We start from the raw sequence: 17,607 nt of genomic DNA, 5'->3' as shown, positions 1-17,607 counted from the left end.
GGAACTGTGTCACAGAGTAGGGGATGGGAGTAGGGAAGAGGATTTGAGGTTTCAAAAGACTAGAGCCATTCCCATTTTGCTTCCTCTGCCTCCTGCTTGGGGATCAATTTGTGAGCTCTTAGCTTTTCCTGCTGCCATGCCTTCTCTCTGCCATCAATGAACTCCAACTTTCTGAAATCATAAGCCCATTGCTTTATAAATTGCCTTGGTTATGGTGTTTTGTCACAGCAACAGAAAATCAGCTAATACATATAATAAATTTGTCCCCTTTATTGACCACCCAATCAAGATAGCAATACTTCCTTTGCTTGAAGAAAAACCTGGCCATGGTTTGTCAAGGATGTGGCTCTGCCTTTTTGTCCTTCACCCCTGTGACACCCTTGTTTTTTATGTCTGCACTATGACTCAGCCTTACCACACCTGATCAAAAGCACTGCCAGAACCCCCAAAGGCCTTGCTGCCTACAGCGCCTCCCACCTCAGTCTACATAACGCAAGTGAATGAATTTTTGAGAATGCCTTCGTACAAACTGTGCTGCTCGAAACACTGCCAGCACTTCCTACTAAGGTGAAGAGAGTCTCCCAGCATTTATTCTGCATAAAATTATTTCCAACTGATACGTCTACAAAACTACCTGCTAAAGCATTTTGGAGACATGGCTGTTCAGGTTCTCTTCCTTGGAGATTCGTGATCATTTCTGGAGGTCTCTGAAAGTCTTACAATTACACCACTCTTAATTTTGTTGAACCTAGTACTTCCTGTATGGACTGTACCATTGGAGGAGCTTTCTTTAATTTCTCAATTAAGAATTACCACCACAGGTTGATATTTTAGAAATAGATGTGGACCTGGAAGATGAGATGCATTGGGTTTTTCCTAGAGTTCAGTGTACTGGGATTAGTCCCCACCCAAAACATACCCTTGCTCTGTTGTTCCACATCAGTCTATGGGACCTAAAATAAGCAGTGCTTTTCTGAATCTTGCACATCCTGGCCTCACCTTTCTTATTCTTCAAGGCACAACTTCACAGGGTAGGGTGGCAGACACCCATAATCTTACCATTCTGGAAGGCTGAGGCAGGAAGACCATGAGTTTGAGGTCAGCAAGGGCTACATAGTGAATGTAAGAACAGCCTGGGCTACATAGAAAGTTCAAGACTAATCTTGACTACACAGCAAGACTGTCTGAAAACAAAAACCAAATAAACAAAAGTTACAATTTCAACCACAATGCCTTTCTCTGAGCTTATCTTGCCAGAATTCTTGTTGCCTTTGCTGACTGAATACTGAGACATGGTTACGTATTACCCTTATTTTTTTGACACTCCCCTACTGTATAGTCACCTCAGCTTTCTTATATGCTTAGAATACATACCCAAAGCAAAGGAAGGTACTTTTAGATTCCCATGACACTTCTCATGCCTGAATTTTTTCTTTTCCTCTACCAAGAGCCTTCCATCAGTCATTGCCATTTCCGGAGGACCCTTGGCATCCCTTTGACTATAATGATGGCATTCCTATGTGTTCCACTGGCATCTAAATAGTGATCTTCTTGCTCCACTTGCTCTATCTGATTTTGAACAGTCCCCATAACCTCTCCCCTCTTTTCTGAGTGAGCCTTGAGAAGTGAGCACTATGTTAATATTTGATCATTTGACTTACTGGCTAAAAACCTATGGTACAAACAAACCTTTGGTCTGACTGGCTAAACTAACTTAAACTTCCTCTGCTGCTATCATTACTGTCTAGTTCTTGAGAGGGCTACTTCTAAGGAAAGGGCCTTAGAGACTCAATTTACCCTGAAGAGATCAAAGGAAGATGCCAATCTAACAGTCTTTTATTTATTTCTGGATTGAAAACACAAGCCAAGATGAGAGCGACCAAATGGAAAACATTCCTACTAACTCACAAACAAGAATTATGCTATAAAGCGATTCATACTTACATTGAAAGCTCCAAGCAGAAACAGTGTGGGTTGTAACCCAACTGAAAATATCAGCCGTAGGATTGTGGAAGCAATTAAGGCCCGGATGCCATGGGGCTTGGGCAGAGCAATGACTATTGCCAGAGAGATAAGCATGGCTGTCCACAGGAGGCCTGACCAGTGTGGCTCTAATGTACCTGGGAAGACAAAACAGAGTCCTGTGGAATTTGTTTTCATGGCATCTAGGTGACAGGTTAAGGCAGGTCTGATGACACTTTCTTTAGTCACCCCTTTCAACTACGTTGCTCTGATTTTCACCTCAAATACTCAAAGCTTCACTGTTTTTAGATTTCCAAGGCATCATTCACATTTCTTCTGCCTGGAAAACTCTCTGGTCCTCCTGAGTATCTAGGTTTACACAATACATTACCAGTACTTTTGGCCAAGATGTTCCTACTCACACAGAACTTGCAGAGTGTTCTCCTCCCCATACTTCTTGGTCATTCCTATAGGCCTGGTATGTTAGCACAGCTGTCTACCCACTGGGGTACATTCCTGGCTCATATGTGGTTCATTTCATTTCTTTCTCCCCTTTCTTTTTAAAGATTTATTTATTTTTACATGCACTGGTGTTTTGCTTGCATGTATGTCTGTGTGAGGGTGTCAGATTACTTGGAGCTGGATTATAGCAGTTGTAAACTAACATGTAGGTTCTGAGAATTGAACCCAGATCCTCTGCAAGAGCAGCTAGTATGCTTAGCTGCTAAGCCATCTTCCCCAACCCCAAATGCCACTATTTTCTAACCATCATTTTACTTGTCTATCTTCTGTCTGGACTCCAAATTCCCTGAGAAAAGTACCTGGCACAGAGGAAATACCAGATACTTATTCAACAAATAAAACTGATCTGCAGGTTCTAATTCATTCCGGGGGACGGAGGAACTGGAAGCCTAAACTTGATTTCTATTAAAAATATGCAAAGTAAAACTGCAGGTTCCATGGCACAATTTGATTTCCCTAAGGGAAGGAGGACGGCAACTTCTGGCTCTTGAGCATCATCTACAGTTAGATTATCCCTGCAGTCAACGAGCTTCTACCAGTTTTTGTCATCTCTTGCTATTTCAGGTTCTATTTAGAGTGTCCCCACGAGATGTCTTGGTTACATAACATGAGCCAATGTGGCTAAAAATACAGTTCTGTAAAACACTCATTAAAAAAAATAAAATAAAATAAAACACTCCTCTTGCAAATGCTGTCACATTTTGAATCTCCCTCGGATGTAAACAAGTAGCACTACATGATTCAGGACACTTATATAAAGGAATTTTTCTTCTTTAGAATGGCCAGAAGTATAGCATAGCCCAAGAAGAGTTAACTATGCAGGTGGCTGCTCTTTCTCCAGCTAAGTCTCACACCAGCCCAGCAGCATTTCTCTTCAACAACTGTCCCCCTAGAGCCAGTCACTTGCCTTTGTTCAGTTTTGGTTTCCTTGAGAAGGAAAAAAATGGTTAAAAATGGGCACAAAGTGACAGTTCAGATCTTGAGTAGCCATGTTAATGTTGGGTGGGTGTGGTGCCTCTCCTGTAAATCCAGTGAGTGGGAGGTAGAGACAGGGAATCCTCCCAGCAAGCTCGCTAGGTGGACTAGTACAGGGATGGGTAAGCCAGCCCCGAAGTTGTGAGTATGGGAGAGCTGCCCCATTTCTCATCTGTCTTGTGGTGGCATGGGTGAGGGAAAGAAGCCCTCCCCCATGCTCATCAATGCCTAGGATAGGTGAGAGATGGATGGCCCGGTGCTCATAAGAGTGGGAGAACCATCCCTGGTCCCCACCAGGTGCAATGCTTGGGAGAGCAGGCCCTGCATCCTAGAAGGGCAGTGCAAAAGATCCAACCCTTCTAGCGGAGGTGTGGGTGAGCCACCCCTGAAATGGTGGGCATGAGACAGGTGTCCCCATTCCCCATCTAGTGGACCAACCCTATAGCTGCTCAGGCCCAGACCCAGGGTTATGACTTGGCCCGCCCCAACTTCCATCCCATCTGTGATCTGCTGGAGCACACAAAGGAACCTGACTCACAAACCCAAAGCTGCAGGATCTCCACAACACAGGGCAGCAGTGGGATGTCCAGAAGAGTCCTAGTGGGGGTCCAGCATTGAATGAGTAGTGGAGCCTAAGGACCTCAACCAGACCAATGGCTCTGTGCAAAGAATACTTGCATTTAGAGATATGTGGATCAAGGAATAAATGGTATGACTTGTTGGGTTGCACTGCAGCCTCCATGATGAGATTTTTAATTGTCCTCCTTACCTTTTAAAATAAAATTCTCATTTTATTTTCTTCATATTTTTTTTCTTGAATTTTGTTTTACTTGGATAGTGAGGTGTAGCGGCAGAGGGATGATGCAAAGAGACAGGGAATGAATGGGATCAAGATATATGATATGAAAAACACAAATAAATTTTATTAATTAAAAAATAAATGAGCACAAAGACATAAAAGGCTTATGGAAACTCAAAATGTGGGTTCTGGGGGCATATGTATCATTTTGTGCGCATTTAACAATTGGCAGGCATCTTATTCTCTCTCCTGATCTTATTAATTACTTATTCAGCCCCTCTATCAACCTATAGGATTGGCGCACTATCTCTACTTTAAAGGCAATACAGGTTTTTATCTATTTTCTCCAAAGTGACATAGAAAATGGCTAGAAGTTACATGCTTCTAATGTATTAGCCTGTAGCTACTATTAAGGAAAAAAAAAAAACACACCTCACTATAAACGTATATCAAGAATTTTGGCAGTTTGTAGTTATATGGTCATCATAGGATACTGCCACCACAATCAAGACAGAACATGCTCGCCCTGACAAACATGAGCACCTTGACAGATTTCCTGACAAACATGAGCACCTTGACAGATTTCCTGACAAACATGAGCACCTTGACAGATTTCCTGGAGCTCTTCACAGTTTATGTGTTGACCCACCCGTATCCCCAGGCTACAGTGTGTGCTCTCTGTTACTATAATCTAGCATTTTTCATGAAAATGGAGATAGAACTATATCATTAGGTAGTCTTTTGTGTGTAACTAATAAGTGTTTAAGAATCAGGCTAGTTAATCCTACTTCATTGTTTTTATTGCTGAGTTACAATGGATGTACCACAATTTATTTATTCACTCAATAAATGAATGGATATTTGTGGTCATCCCAGTGTGGCGATATTCAAAATGGTGCTACTAGAACATTCAAATACAAACCTTGGAGTAGAATCGATGCTGTCATTTCTTTTGGGTAAACACAGGGAAGTAGACTGTTATCTCTTATGTATAATGTGCAACTTTGTGAGATACTGCCATTTTGTTTTCCAGAGAGACTGCAACTTTTTGCCTTTCATTCGCCCTTGATATTGACAGCCTTTTGTAATTTAGCCATTCTAGCAGGTCTGTAGAAATATGTCACTGTTGTTCTAATTTGCATTTACTGATAACTTACAATGTTGGCTATCTTCTCATGTATCTACTGGTCATTCTTAGTTCTTCTTTTGTTATTTATTTGGGCCCATTCTTTTACTGAGATTTTTTTTTTCTACTACAGTACTTTACACATTCATATTCTCTGTATAAGTCCTGATATAGTTTTTGGAAATATTGTCTCCCATTCTCTGGCTTACTTTTAATTTTCATAAATGTTTAAAGACCATTTTAATCATATTTCTTTTCCTTCCCTTCCTTTCCTTCCCTCCCTCCTTCCCCCATCTCTCTTCTCTCTCTTTATTTCTTTCTTTGGCTAAAGGCAACATCACACTATGTTGCTTTGGCTAGCCCAGAACTTTTTGGGCTTGAATTCACAGAGCTCTACCTGATTTTGCCTTTCACATGCTGGGATTAAAAACCCATACAACCAAGCCTGGCTTTCAACAGATTCTTAATGTCTTAACCATAATTGTGGCCAGTACAACAGTTGCACCCAAGTACTGAAGAGGCCAATGTAAGAACCTGCTCTTTCCTCACCATTAACATGGTCCTGAAAACTAGTGCTAGACTCTAAGAGACTGGGTCTAGAAAGAACTCTTGAAGACAGCTGGAGAAATGTGAATTTGAACTATTATAGGATTTACTGTTAGTTTTGTTACACATGATAATGGCATGGTGGTTATATATATACTTTAAATTATGCTTATAAGTTAGAGGCACACTGAAATATTTATGGTCAAAACAACAAAATGTCTAAACTTCTCTAAAATATTTCAAAAATACGGTAGGGGGCTAAAGGAAACAAGTTTAGCAAAATGCTAATTGCTCAAGCTGGGCTGATGTACATGGCAGTTTGTCATGCTATTCCTTCCACTCAGGAGTAAATTAAAACATTTCAATTGTAAGAAAGTTTAAGGAGCTACACTGTCTTACTTGAGCCACCATGGTATGCTCACAGATTGAGCAGTATCTGACTCTGTACCAGTCCTGTGCTTCTAACAGGTTCAGCAGGCCAGGGAGATGCTTTGGCAAAGGAGATTTCAAGGCCACAGCTGCCCTTGGCTGTTACAATCTCATAAGACACAGAACCACAGCATTATACACAATAAGGTTGTTCTGCACGTCTAAGAGGTACATTTTTGTCATCTTGTTTTTAGGATGTAAGAAACTGTGATGTAAGCATACACAGAAAATTTTATTTTGGAAGTGCTAAAGACCAAATCCTGGTCTTGGTTATGCTTGGTAAACATCCCACCACCGAGCTATACCCATAGAGCTAACACATACTGATCTCACATCAGAATTTTCAGGTTAACAAACCATATCTATTTTCTGAGCAGAACGAATGCAACCATTTTCCTCAAAACAGTTGTTTTTGTTGGGCACAGAAAATTCCCATAGCACATGTCACAAATGGAAGAATTCACACTGATGGTGAACTGTTACTTTCTAGGTTACTTCAGTCTCCATATCATCAAAGGGGATTTGTAGGTTGGATCATCCTCCTTTATGAAACTGCCTTCCAATTAATCAATTGGCATGAAGTTCTAAAGCCCATAGCCCAGAATCAGACAAGGATACCTTGTCTCCTTCAGACTAATGAAGGTGGGTGGGTGCCATAATCATATTTTACCACCATAGAGTTGGGAAGATCGTAACCAACACCTCATTCGGGGCATCTCAGATTTGACTGGCTTCTACAACTCAGATTAGGCTTCTACAACTATTTTGCCAGAACCTTCTAGGCATTCCTGAAGCCACACCTAAGTCTTAGCATCCTCACTGTGTCAGCATCTAGTAATATAGGGAATATCAAGGAGTAACCAAAGAGGCCTGTACACAGTCATATGACCAGTGACCAGCATACCCACGTCTAAAATTTCATAGTATGACGGCTAATACTGAACGGTAGGTGTGGGGGTGTCAACTCACTGTCCCCAGACACTGACCTGGATGCTAGTACCAACTACCAGTGATGAAAACAAATCAGGTGAATCATAAAAATCTGTTTGAAATATCTTTAGAGGGATGGAGGACACATAAAAAGCACATGCAAAGAAATGGCTGGGTAATCTGCTGGGATGAGCACAGTAAGTTCTCTGAGTTGGAAGGAGACCTGGGCAAATCACCAATTCAGGTCTGTACCAACTCCCCGACTGCTTTCACTTCAGCTGATTAGCATCTTGGTTAAGGGAGACACCCCACCCCTCCAACTACCGTGTTCCAATCAAACACTTCAAACATAAACACTCCTGTTTCCTGATTCAGTTCAGCATTTAAAGAAAAAAAAAAAATGCCCCTGGACCTGTTTTTAGACCATGCCTTTAACCTAAGTCCAAACAGAACAATGAAGGCCTCGAAAGGGTATGTAGCATTATACAACATGTTATCATTTTAAAGTTGGTCCTTAAATAAACTTTTACTACATATATGCTGTTTAGATCTATAACTATAATATTCAGTTCAAATATTCTCAGTGGTTTTCTGGGTCTGATTGGGGGCTTCTTTATTCCACTAAGTTTCATATAGGATGCTGTTGGCAGGTTGTTTTATCTAAAGGCAAAGTGGTATGCCAAAAAGGTCTGGTGAAAAATTTAGCAAAAAACTGAACCTCCCTGGAGACTGGGATGCATGGGACCGGGTTCATGGCTCCATGCTAGAGCACTTGCCTAGCTTGCATGAAGCCTTGGATTGCATCTTTAATGTGGTGAGAAGAAGGAGGCACGGATAGCTAATAGAGGAGGAGCATTTCCTGTCTGACACTAGAACCCCATTATCAGTACCTCTCAAATACCAGCTATCAAGCTGAGGGTTCCCCAAAGAAAAATGTCCTAAACTGTTTGCCTTTTCTCATCAAAACATGCAGAAGGCTCATGTGGATGCCTGGAAGGAGATGGTGGGTGGGGGAAATCCATGAATGGTAGCAGGCAGCTATCCACAGTTTAAACATTCAAGGCGTACTGGCTACAGTCTCAAGACCTGCCTCACCCCTGATCCGTGAAAGGGGAAAAAAAAAAAAAAAAGAAAAAAAAGATTCCAGAGGTTTCTTACAGTCTTTAGTCTGAAAACCATTCCAGAAGTGTGGTGTGGGAAAACACAGTGGATTGATTACAAAATGTCTATGCTGTAAGATCAGCTCTACCACTAACTAGCTTGGCACACTGTCTCTCTCAACTTCTCAGACACATGCTTTCCCCATATGTAAGACATGGCGCTTAAGACAATTTTTGACAGGCTCCATAGCTTTTCCTCCTCCTCCTTTTTTTTTTTTTTTTAAACTATTTTAAGCTTGATTTAAAATCAAATCTTTGGTAAAAGCTACTATTTCATCTTATTTGGAAATAGGTAATTTAGAGACTAGGATCCAAATGACACCAATCATTTCAGTGATAAAATTTAAGACCCAAGTTATAGCCTTCCTGTTGTTATTAGTTGTTTCCTTGAAATTGGAGATACTGATCCATATGGTAGAATATGCCTGTGTGCTGGATTGTTTTATGTCAATTTGACACAAGCTAGAATCATTTGGAGAGAGGGAATCTTAATTGACATAGTGTCCCCACCTCTGAATGGGTCCTCAAAAATCAGGATTCTCAGACTTTTAGGATATTTTATTTTCTTCTTTTTATAAATGCAATTTTGATAACATTTTATTTTTTAACCTGACTGTTAATGGGACTCCCTAGGGTTTAATTTACTCAAGAAAATAATATTTCAAATTGAAGTACAAGTCTGTGTTTCTCTCCAAATGTTCTGCTAGCAAAATCAAAAAGTAGGTTGAGCAAGCCAAGAGGAGTGAGACAGTAGGCCATGGCCTCTGCTTTATTCCGTTCCTGCCTCCAGGTTCCTGCCCTGACTTCTTCTGATGATGCACTGTGACGTGGCAGTGTAAGCTGAACAGAGCCTTTCCTTCACAGCAATAGAAGTCCTAAGCAAGAAGGCTGAAGCAGGAGAGGAGATGATCCTGTGTTCCAGGCTAGCTTGTACTGTATAGCAAGACTGTTGTACAAAGAATCTGTTACCTCCACGCACTCCTTTAAATGGGTAGAAAAATGCCACCAGAAGGTTCATTAGGACGGCCAGGTTGAAGGAAATGCTGCTCCAGAAAGACATGTTTCGGGCACACCAGTACAAGACAGGCTGGGCTGTGGGAACAGATGAAGTCCATGAGGTTATTGGTGATGATATGTCAGAGTGCTAGAGTTTGACATGGTCCTTCCTCCTACTAGACCCCCACAAGTCCCCTTTTGTTCCCAGTTTTGACCACAACAGTAAGAACGATAATTTGTTTCCAAGCTGGCACACAGTGATCTGACACTGGGTCATTGGAGAATTCACTAACAGAAGACGCATTGGAGTGCGAGGAAGAAGAGAAGGGCAAAGGCTGGGCCAGCTGAAAGTCCTGCATGCCCCGGTCAGCTCCACCAGTTATGGAATCTGAGGTTATCCAGAGTTCACACACTATGATTCTGGGTCTCCCCCAGACCTCCAGTACCAGATGAGATGCTCAGAGACCCAAGAATTCAATTAGTCTTTTAGAAATGTCAATGTCAGGGAGATAGAACATTCAGAGTTGGCCCAGCTGAGCCTCTGAGTGGCCCTGATACCATTTTCTTGGCTGAAAACACTCCATTAATTTCCCAGTGCTGGACAGTTACCTCTTTCTCACTATTGAGTCACTTGCCATTTCCCTCAACTGATACAGTTGATCTCAAAACCAAGGAACTGGGGACAGCAGGTGGCTGACCACGGTCAGAAGTGGAGTTCACATTTCCAAAGGCTCCGGGAGAGAAAGGATAAGTCACAAAGCTATTGCCAAGGGGCAGGGGACACTTAACACATCTCAACCTTCTCAAGCCATTGCTTCTGACTAATGACTCCATGCTACATAAATCATAGAAGTAACTGAAGTGGCCATGTAGGGGACAACTTCCATAAGATAGTCTCATTACACACATAAGCCCCCACCCCCACCCCCAGAGCAAAGTACAGGCTATGTGAGTCAGGATGTCTACTATGAACCACCTCCCTACCAATGAAATCTTCATTTAACTTTAGGACAATAGCCAATGACAAATCCAATGACCCTATAATGATGCCTGTAATAGCAGCCAAGCCTCTGGAAACTTCCATCCAAAGAAAGTTATGGAACAATTAAAGAGGTCTCTGTGTAATTTAGTAATTGTTGATATCATGTTGGAACTTGGTCACAGGCAATGTTTCAAAACTGTTGAGTTACAGAGCTATGAGCAATCATCTAGTTTGAAATCCTTCATTTTGAAAAAAAAAAATAAGAGAAACCAATGCCCAGAGATTGGAGGAAGTATTGAGATTTCATTTCCCAACTAAGTGACCATCTGGAGTCAGTGAAAGTAATAAAGACAGGCGGCCAATGTCAACACCCAATAGAGCTCACTGAATCCAGTCAACTTCCAGGTAGCAATTTAATATTTTGTAAATTAATTGCTGAAACAAAAAGAATTTACTTTTTGAGACAGGGTCTTGTGTAGTCTAAGTTAGCCTCAAACCAGCTATGTAGCTCGGGATGGCTTCAAGCTTCTTATTCTCGTGCCTTTTCTTCACTGAGTGTTGGGATGAGAGTTGTACATCACTATGCCTAGTTTTATATGGTGCTAGGGATCAAACACAGGGCTTAATGCATGTTAGGCAAGCACTGAATAACTGAGCCACATCCCTAGCCTGCTGAAGTACACTGGAGATGAGAACTCATCTGGTCTGGCTGCAATAGCCATTGGAACTTCTTTTGGGACTGATGTCCACTTCTGATATACATAACAAAAACAGGAAAAGACTGGAGAGATTAAAGGCAGAAAGCTGGTAACTGCTGAAGCTGAGTGACAGGTTCAGGGAAAGCAACAGCATCCTCATGTGTGCATCAAGATCTCATAAGAAGTCCAGGAAAAATATAAGAAGCTAGCAGAAATCTGTGATGGTCCATGCAAGTCAGAATTTCCTGCATGGAAACATGTCTCCTTCGTATAACTCCAATAAATGGCTTTTAACTAGGGTATATGGTTTATGAATATATCTAATTTCCCAAAGTTAACATTCTTTATACTGTAATTTTGAATCTGAGCTTCCTGTGATTCATGAGCTATGTCCCATCCTTCTCCAAGTCTTTCTGCCACTTCTCCACATACTTCTATATTCCAACCTAACGGTAGCTTGTACAACCACATTGTGCCCTTCAGTGCCCATGTACTTATATGTACTTATTTCCTCCCTCTGTTGTGATATACACACAGTTTTTGACATAATTCTTTCTTTGATAGGACACCCTAAGAGGGGCAGCTAATTACATTGTCCTGAGTATGACTGTATCAGTGCTATGCTTCTAATACACGGAAGATACTGCAGGTGCTGGCATGAATTTTCTAACAGCAGGTCATAAAAACTCTATGCCTTTCTCCCCACACCCCCTCTTCAATCATTTACTCTAAGGAAAGCAACTGTTGTGTCATGAGGACACAAGAGACTCATGGCAAGGTCTCTGTACAGAAGAAAGGAATCCCATTTCCAGAGCTTCTAGAGAAGTGTATTCATTAGAGCTGGTACATGCTCAGATGACAGCACCCCTGGATGGTATCCCAGTGGCTACCTAATGATAGACCCTAAGCCATAACCAGCCAGCTAAGCCACCCCAAATTCCTGACCCCTGGAAAATGAGTATTTGTTGTTTTAAGCCACCGTGTTTTGGGAATGATTAAAGCAATTAACATAACTTCTATGGTAAGCAAAATAATGCCCAGTCAAATGTCCCAACCTGCATCTTGAGCTCGTGAATGAGTTGTTACATGACAAATGAGACTTATACTGTCTTTTAAGTGAGAGGAGTAGGCAGGATTCTCAATAAAAGGGATACAGCCTGGAAAAGGCTCTCTTCCACATTGCTTGAAGATGGAGAAGGGCTAATAACCCAGATATAGAGGCAGCTTTTAGGAGTCTTAAAATGCTACATGTAGTAGTATGAACCTTGGGTTTTAACTCTGTGAGAACCTCACCAGACTCCCAACTTCCAGAGTGGTAAGACAGTACACTCAAGTTGTTGTAAACATTGGAATTTGGGATAGTTTGTTATAGCAGCGATTGGCAGTGGATGATACCTACCCTCTTTTCCAATCTTCTAGGCTGTGTCTGCCTACCTTGCTAGATGTCACCACCATCCCTCTCCTTTTAAGTCTTCATTTCCCATACTTCTGTAAGCTGTCATTGCTTGATTATAGCCCTGGTCATCATCAACTTTGTACTCTAGCCACTTAAAAATACACTATGCTGTCTGCCTCCTTACAGATCGTTAGTTCCCACAGGAAGAAGTGTATGCATTGCTAAATCTTCCACTGTACCTTGCAGCATGTTTTCTTTTACTAAGGACTGTAATTTAGTTGGCTTGATAGACTTGCCACACAACAGCAAAAAGGTAGAATGCCAGCACCCACGACAGACAAAGCTATTGAAATAACTGCATTGGGGCATGTCTTGGTCACACTGGTTCCTGCTTGTTTGTTTGAAAGAAACTGGGCTTTTCTGGATGACTTATGGCGCCACACAAACAGCATTTCCCACCTCTAACATGATAAGCATCAGGGAAAATTCCCAGCAAGAAATGGTCAGCAGAAGCAACTATCTGAGCCTCCTCTTGCCGTCTTCCTTCTAGTTACCACAGCCTAGGGTCTTCTCCTCAGCAGACATGATCGTCAAATGTCAGAAAGGGATGGCCTGTGAAGAGCATACATGTGCGTGTGTGCATGCTTGCGTGAGTGCATGCGTGTGTGTTTCAAGAATAAAGCAGGAAAGGGTTTCTGAAGAGCAAATAAAATTTAATTCCTGCAGCAGATAAAACTAATTTCTTCTAAAACAGATTTATTTATCTTTATTTTATGTTGTATGAGTGTTTGTCTTGCGTGCGTGCGTGCGTGCGTGCGTGCGTGCGTGTGTGTGTGTGTGTGTGCGCGTGCACCTTATGCATGCCTGGGACTCACAGAGGCCAAAAGAGGCTGTTGGATATTGGAGTCCCAGACAGTTGTGAGTGCCTAGGTGGTGCCAGGAAATGAGCTTAGGTCCTCTGCAAGAGCAGCCAGTGCTCTTAACTTGTGAGCCATCTCTCCAGCCCTATACTGATTTCTTAACATTAGAAGACATTTACATACCGATTTCTTAACATTAGAAGACATTTATATCAGTAGCCAAATAGATACTGAGGGCAAATTGGCTACTGATTTCCTGTCACACCAGTCACAATGTTCCTAACTTTACTCAAAGGTAAATCGGCCTCACAAACATGACTGAAAAATCTCCCCTGCACACTTGGTAGAAGCAAGCTACTTAGTGAAAAGAAGTATGCTCCATTTTAATGCTGCTACTAATGAGTGCTTTGCTTCCCCTCCCATATACTTGGAATGTTTAATTTGCTTATTACTTTCCATTTTTCTCTTAGTAGATAGCTTTGAAGCCAATTAAAAAATTTTCAGATGACAAGTAGAGTTATTCGTAAACTTCCCTAAAACAAACACTATTTTTCAAAAACAGCAGGGAGAAATAAGAGAAGGCACTAGCTGCACTTCAAGAAAAACCTTGGAACAATGAGATGGCCTTTCTGGGAGTAAATGAATCTTTACTGCCCAGTGGATAGCTGGGGGTCTGGGAACAGTTGAGCTGCCTGCTCTCCTCCCCCTCCTTGGGGCTGAGGACTGGCTACTACCCTGGATTGCACAACTCTTTGCCATGTGTTAGCTCCAGGGGTGGAGGGAAATGAAGAGGAAGGCACACAGGCAAGTTCGGTAAGGAAAGCAGGCCTGGCTCTGCTCAGACTGGCAGGGACCAGAGATAGCACATGAAGTCCCGGAAACTGATCTCTGAGGCAGCTCTCCCCTACCCCAGCCGCACCCTGCACAGAGCCTTAAAGATCTCAACTGGAGCTTGACTTCAGAGTTTTGAATAATAATAATGATAATAAAACCTGGCTCCCAACTCATACGCACAAATAAAGCACAGTCCTTTCAAAGTTGGTCACAATAGCTGATGCCAAGCACGTTGTTGGTGCTGAAGGATCGCATTAAAACACTAATGAAAACTGGGAGCTTCGAAGCCCTGTGGGGGAGAGCTATAAATGTCTCAGGCGAGTAATCACCATTTGACTTGGCTGGGCTTTACCACGGGACCTGCTGATGAGCAATGCTGCAACTTCCATGGCAAACAACTGCACTGCCTACAAAATGCCTGGGAGTTTTGAACCTGAGCTACTCCATCAGAGGGAAAAACAGAAGAGTCTCAGAGGAACAGGTGTGCCAGTCTGCTTGTGTTCTCGGCTCAAGGGAACCATCCTGGGAAGGAAAGCGCCTTCTTTCTTTTCTGTGTCCAGTTAGTTTCCACAGAGAAACACCCAAACACACACTCCAGGTCACTGATGAAGCTCCCTGGGCCAAACAAATCAAATAACACATGAACACAGCCCATTTAGAGCCCTTACATTGGCCCCACATATTGAAATAGCAAAACCCTCTGTACTCAAGTGGGGCATACCACCACCAACTGCTCCTGAATGGCTTCTATACAGGTCAAGTGTGATGTCCCAGATCTGCACGTTTCCGGGGCATGTCCAGGTACTATTAACTCACCTCGAAGTTTCTTCTGCCAGTTCATTTCATTGAAGAGGTCCTCAGAGCGCAGGAAGAAGTCATTAATCTTGCTTCCTTGCTCATCCCTCTCTGTGGTGTAATATATTCGCAGTTTTGACTCCTTCGTCAGGAATTCACAAATGCTGGGCACGGGGAAGACAATCTGTTCCATTGTCCGGTCCAGTCTGACAATCTAGGGTTAAAATAAATGTAGGGTAAGTGGTTATTTCCAGAGCTTTCTGTGACCACTCTTTTGCTTTGCTATTGGCATTGAATGCAGGGTTCAAGGCTCAGGACAATGGGAATCTGATTTGAAACCCCGTGGTTGGAATGTATCTCTGTGTTCCTGTGTGTACGGCCATGTGTCTCTGTGCATGTACATGTGTCTGTGCCTTTGTGTGTGCACATCGAGACACAAAAGTTCTGATAAGTCCATAAGAATTTGTCTAACCTCATACTCTATTAATTTAAATATTAATAATGTCTCCCCCTATAATATCTTAATACTTCCTCACTTTAAAATACTGGTTTTAATTTTGAGACTGTAACATAGGATATTTGCCCTTTAAAAAAATCACTAGACTCATATATCCATTACAGTTACACTCTACTCACTCCCAAGGTACTTTAAGATGATTCTGTTTTGAGACTGTAGGTGAACAATGTACAACCTTGACTAGACACTGCTGAAGTGTTTGTCTGAACAAACAACTGATAAGCTTAAAGGCAACCAGCACAATTTTACAAGCTAACCATTTCAGTCTGGCTAAAACTCCTAGTAGCAACCGACATTGATACTGTATAGTGTAAAAATTAGTTGATGAAAATGAACAGATGGGAAACCCGTTCTTCCTTTTCCTTCAAATATGATCAGTGTTCATCTGGAACAATTTACACTGTGTTTTGTTAGGGCGTTTGGTTGAGGCTGGTACTGCACAATGGAACTTTTTACAACGATGGGGCCATTCTTTGTATGTCCAAGAGGACAGGCACTAGTCACAGAGGCCACTGAACACTAGGTACATGCAGTTACTGCAGACGAGCAACAGAGTAATTACTTGCAACTAATTTTGATTTGACAGGCATAGCTTGATGGCTGTCATACTAAACAGAGCAATGTTGCATCATAGTATAAGCCTCAATCCACTATCTTTCCTCAGAGTAAAACCAGGGTTATCCCTACATAGGGACTTTTAGACCAGACCTTTGCTTTTATATCACATTTGCAACAACCTCCTACATCTTGTCATGATGTTCAGAAAGAATGTGTAATACATGAACCGATATGCCCACTGCCTCTGGGAGGGTATCAGATCCTTTAAACTGACTTTATATGGCTTCATGGGTGGATGCCTGTAGGTTTCCTCTATTCCTAGTTGGGCTTCATCTCCACAGTAGTCTGTTTCCAATTCTAGAATACTCTACTTAGTCACAGTTTCAAGTATAGAGAGTTCTAAAGGGCCATGGACACCAGAGACATGACCTCTTAGCCTTCCTTTATTCTTCCCCAGAGGCTGAGGAGGTCAGGTGAAGCACAGGGTTGACACCCTTGACAGGAAGAGCTTGCTCCCTCTCTCAATACCTTTGTTCCCTGATGGGGCAAGAGAGGTGACTCAGGCCCAGTTATGGTGGGAAACTTCTGGAGGTCAGGCAGGTCTCACAGCTCTGACTCTGTAAGAAGAGACGAACATAGTCTCTACATCAGCGCCTCCTGGATCTAGCTGGAACTCAGGTTTGGGAGGCTCTGAAATCATTGTTGCTGGTTTTGGTTCAAAGCCAACCTGGTTTAATTGGAAGTATGGTATGTAGTTAGCACCTAGAACCTGCCAGGGACACAGCCTCAAAGACCTGTTCCGAATATTTGCTATCAAGTGGCCACCTGCTTCACACAGAGAACATCCAGGACCATTCCTTCTTTTACCTAAGCCGAAAAGAGATGTGAAGTAAGCAGGCCTTAGGAGGCAAAGCCAGGGGAGAGGAAGACCTCTGGCAAGAATTCCATTCTATGGCTGAAGCATGAAGACTCCAAAGTCTGCTAGCAAAGCCCCAGGCAGCTATGATACATTACTCCAGATCTGAATACATAACCCTGGGGGGAACCAAGGGGAGGGTCCTGGCCAGCCAAGAGCAGGATTTGGAGGCTAGCAACAGTGTTTACATTTTCACTGTTTAACAGATTTAGCAGTGGGAGTCAGAAGACAGACTAGGATTACTTTGCTACCTCTAGTAGAGAAAGAATTTGTCAGACTCCAGTCCCCTCCCAACTATACTGCCCAGCTTGTCTCCTAAGGGATGCAGAGGACAGAGCTGGCCAAGCTTCTGGCCATGATCAATAAATCAAGACTATGTGTTCACATACATTTGGCATGGCAAACAAGTTGGTCAAATGAAGCATTTCATTGGGAATGACCTGGAGAGCTGAGACAGCAGGTACGAACAGACTCCTGAAAAGTCTTCATTCTGAATGTGTTATTCTGTCCAACGACTCTCTTGGCTCTTCCAAATCCCTCTTCCAATAGATATTAAATTCATTAGCAAAACAAGGTAAAGTATCCCAACTACCTAGATCCTGGAGC

The 17,607-nt window shown here is 42.3% G+C and overlaps 1 protein-coding gene across 10 annotated transcripts in view; it reads right to left on the bottom strand.

The window, feature by feature from the left end:
• The window catches only part of Itpr1 (inositol 1,4,5-trisphosphate receptor type 1), a 332,548-nt gene that overhangs the window by 41,205 nt on the left and 273,736 nt on the right, over nucleotides 1–17,607 (bottom strand). For all 10 annotated transcript variants that reach the window (XM_051203747.1, XM_051203749.1, XM_051203751.1 and 7 more), the window contains 3 exons: nucleotides 15,032–15,224; nucleotides 9,419–9,541; nucleotides 1,945–2,120 (listed from right to left, as the gene is read on the bottom strand). In XM_051203747.1, coding sequence (XP_051059704.1) covers nucleotides 1,945–2,120; nucleotides 9,419–9,541; nucleotides 15,032–15,224 — 492 coding nt within the window. The remainder of the gene's footprint in view (nucleotides 1–1,944; nucleotides 2,121–9,418; nucleotides 9,542–15,031; nucleotides 15,225–17,607) is intronic.

Source organism: Phodopus roborovskii, unplaced genomic scaffold (assembly GCF_943737965.1).
Source record: "Phodopus roborovskii unplaced genomic scaffold, PHOROB, whole genome shotgun sequence".
NCBI classification, from domain to species: Eukaryota; Metazoa; Chordata; class Mammalia; order Rodentia; family Cricetidae; genus Phodopus; species Phodopus roborovskii.
This window is presented reverse-complemented; position numbering and strand designations above follow the sequence as displayed.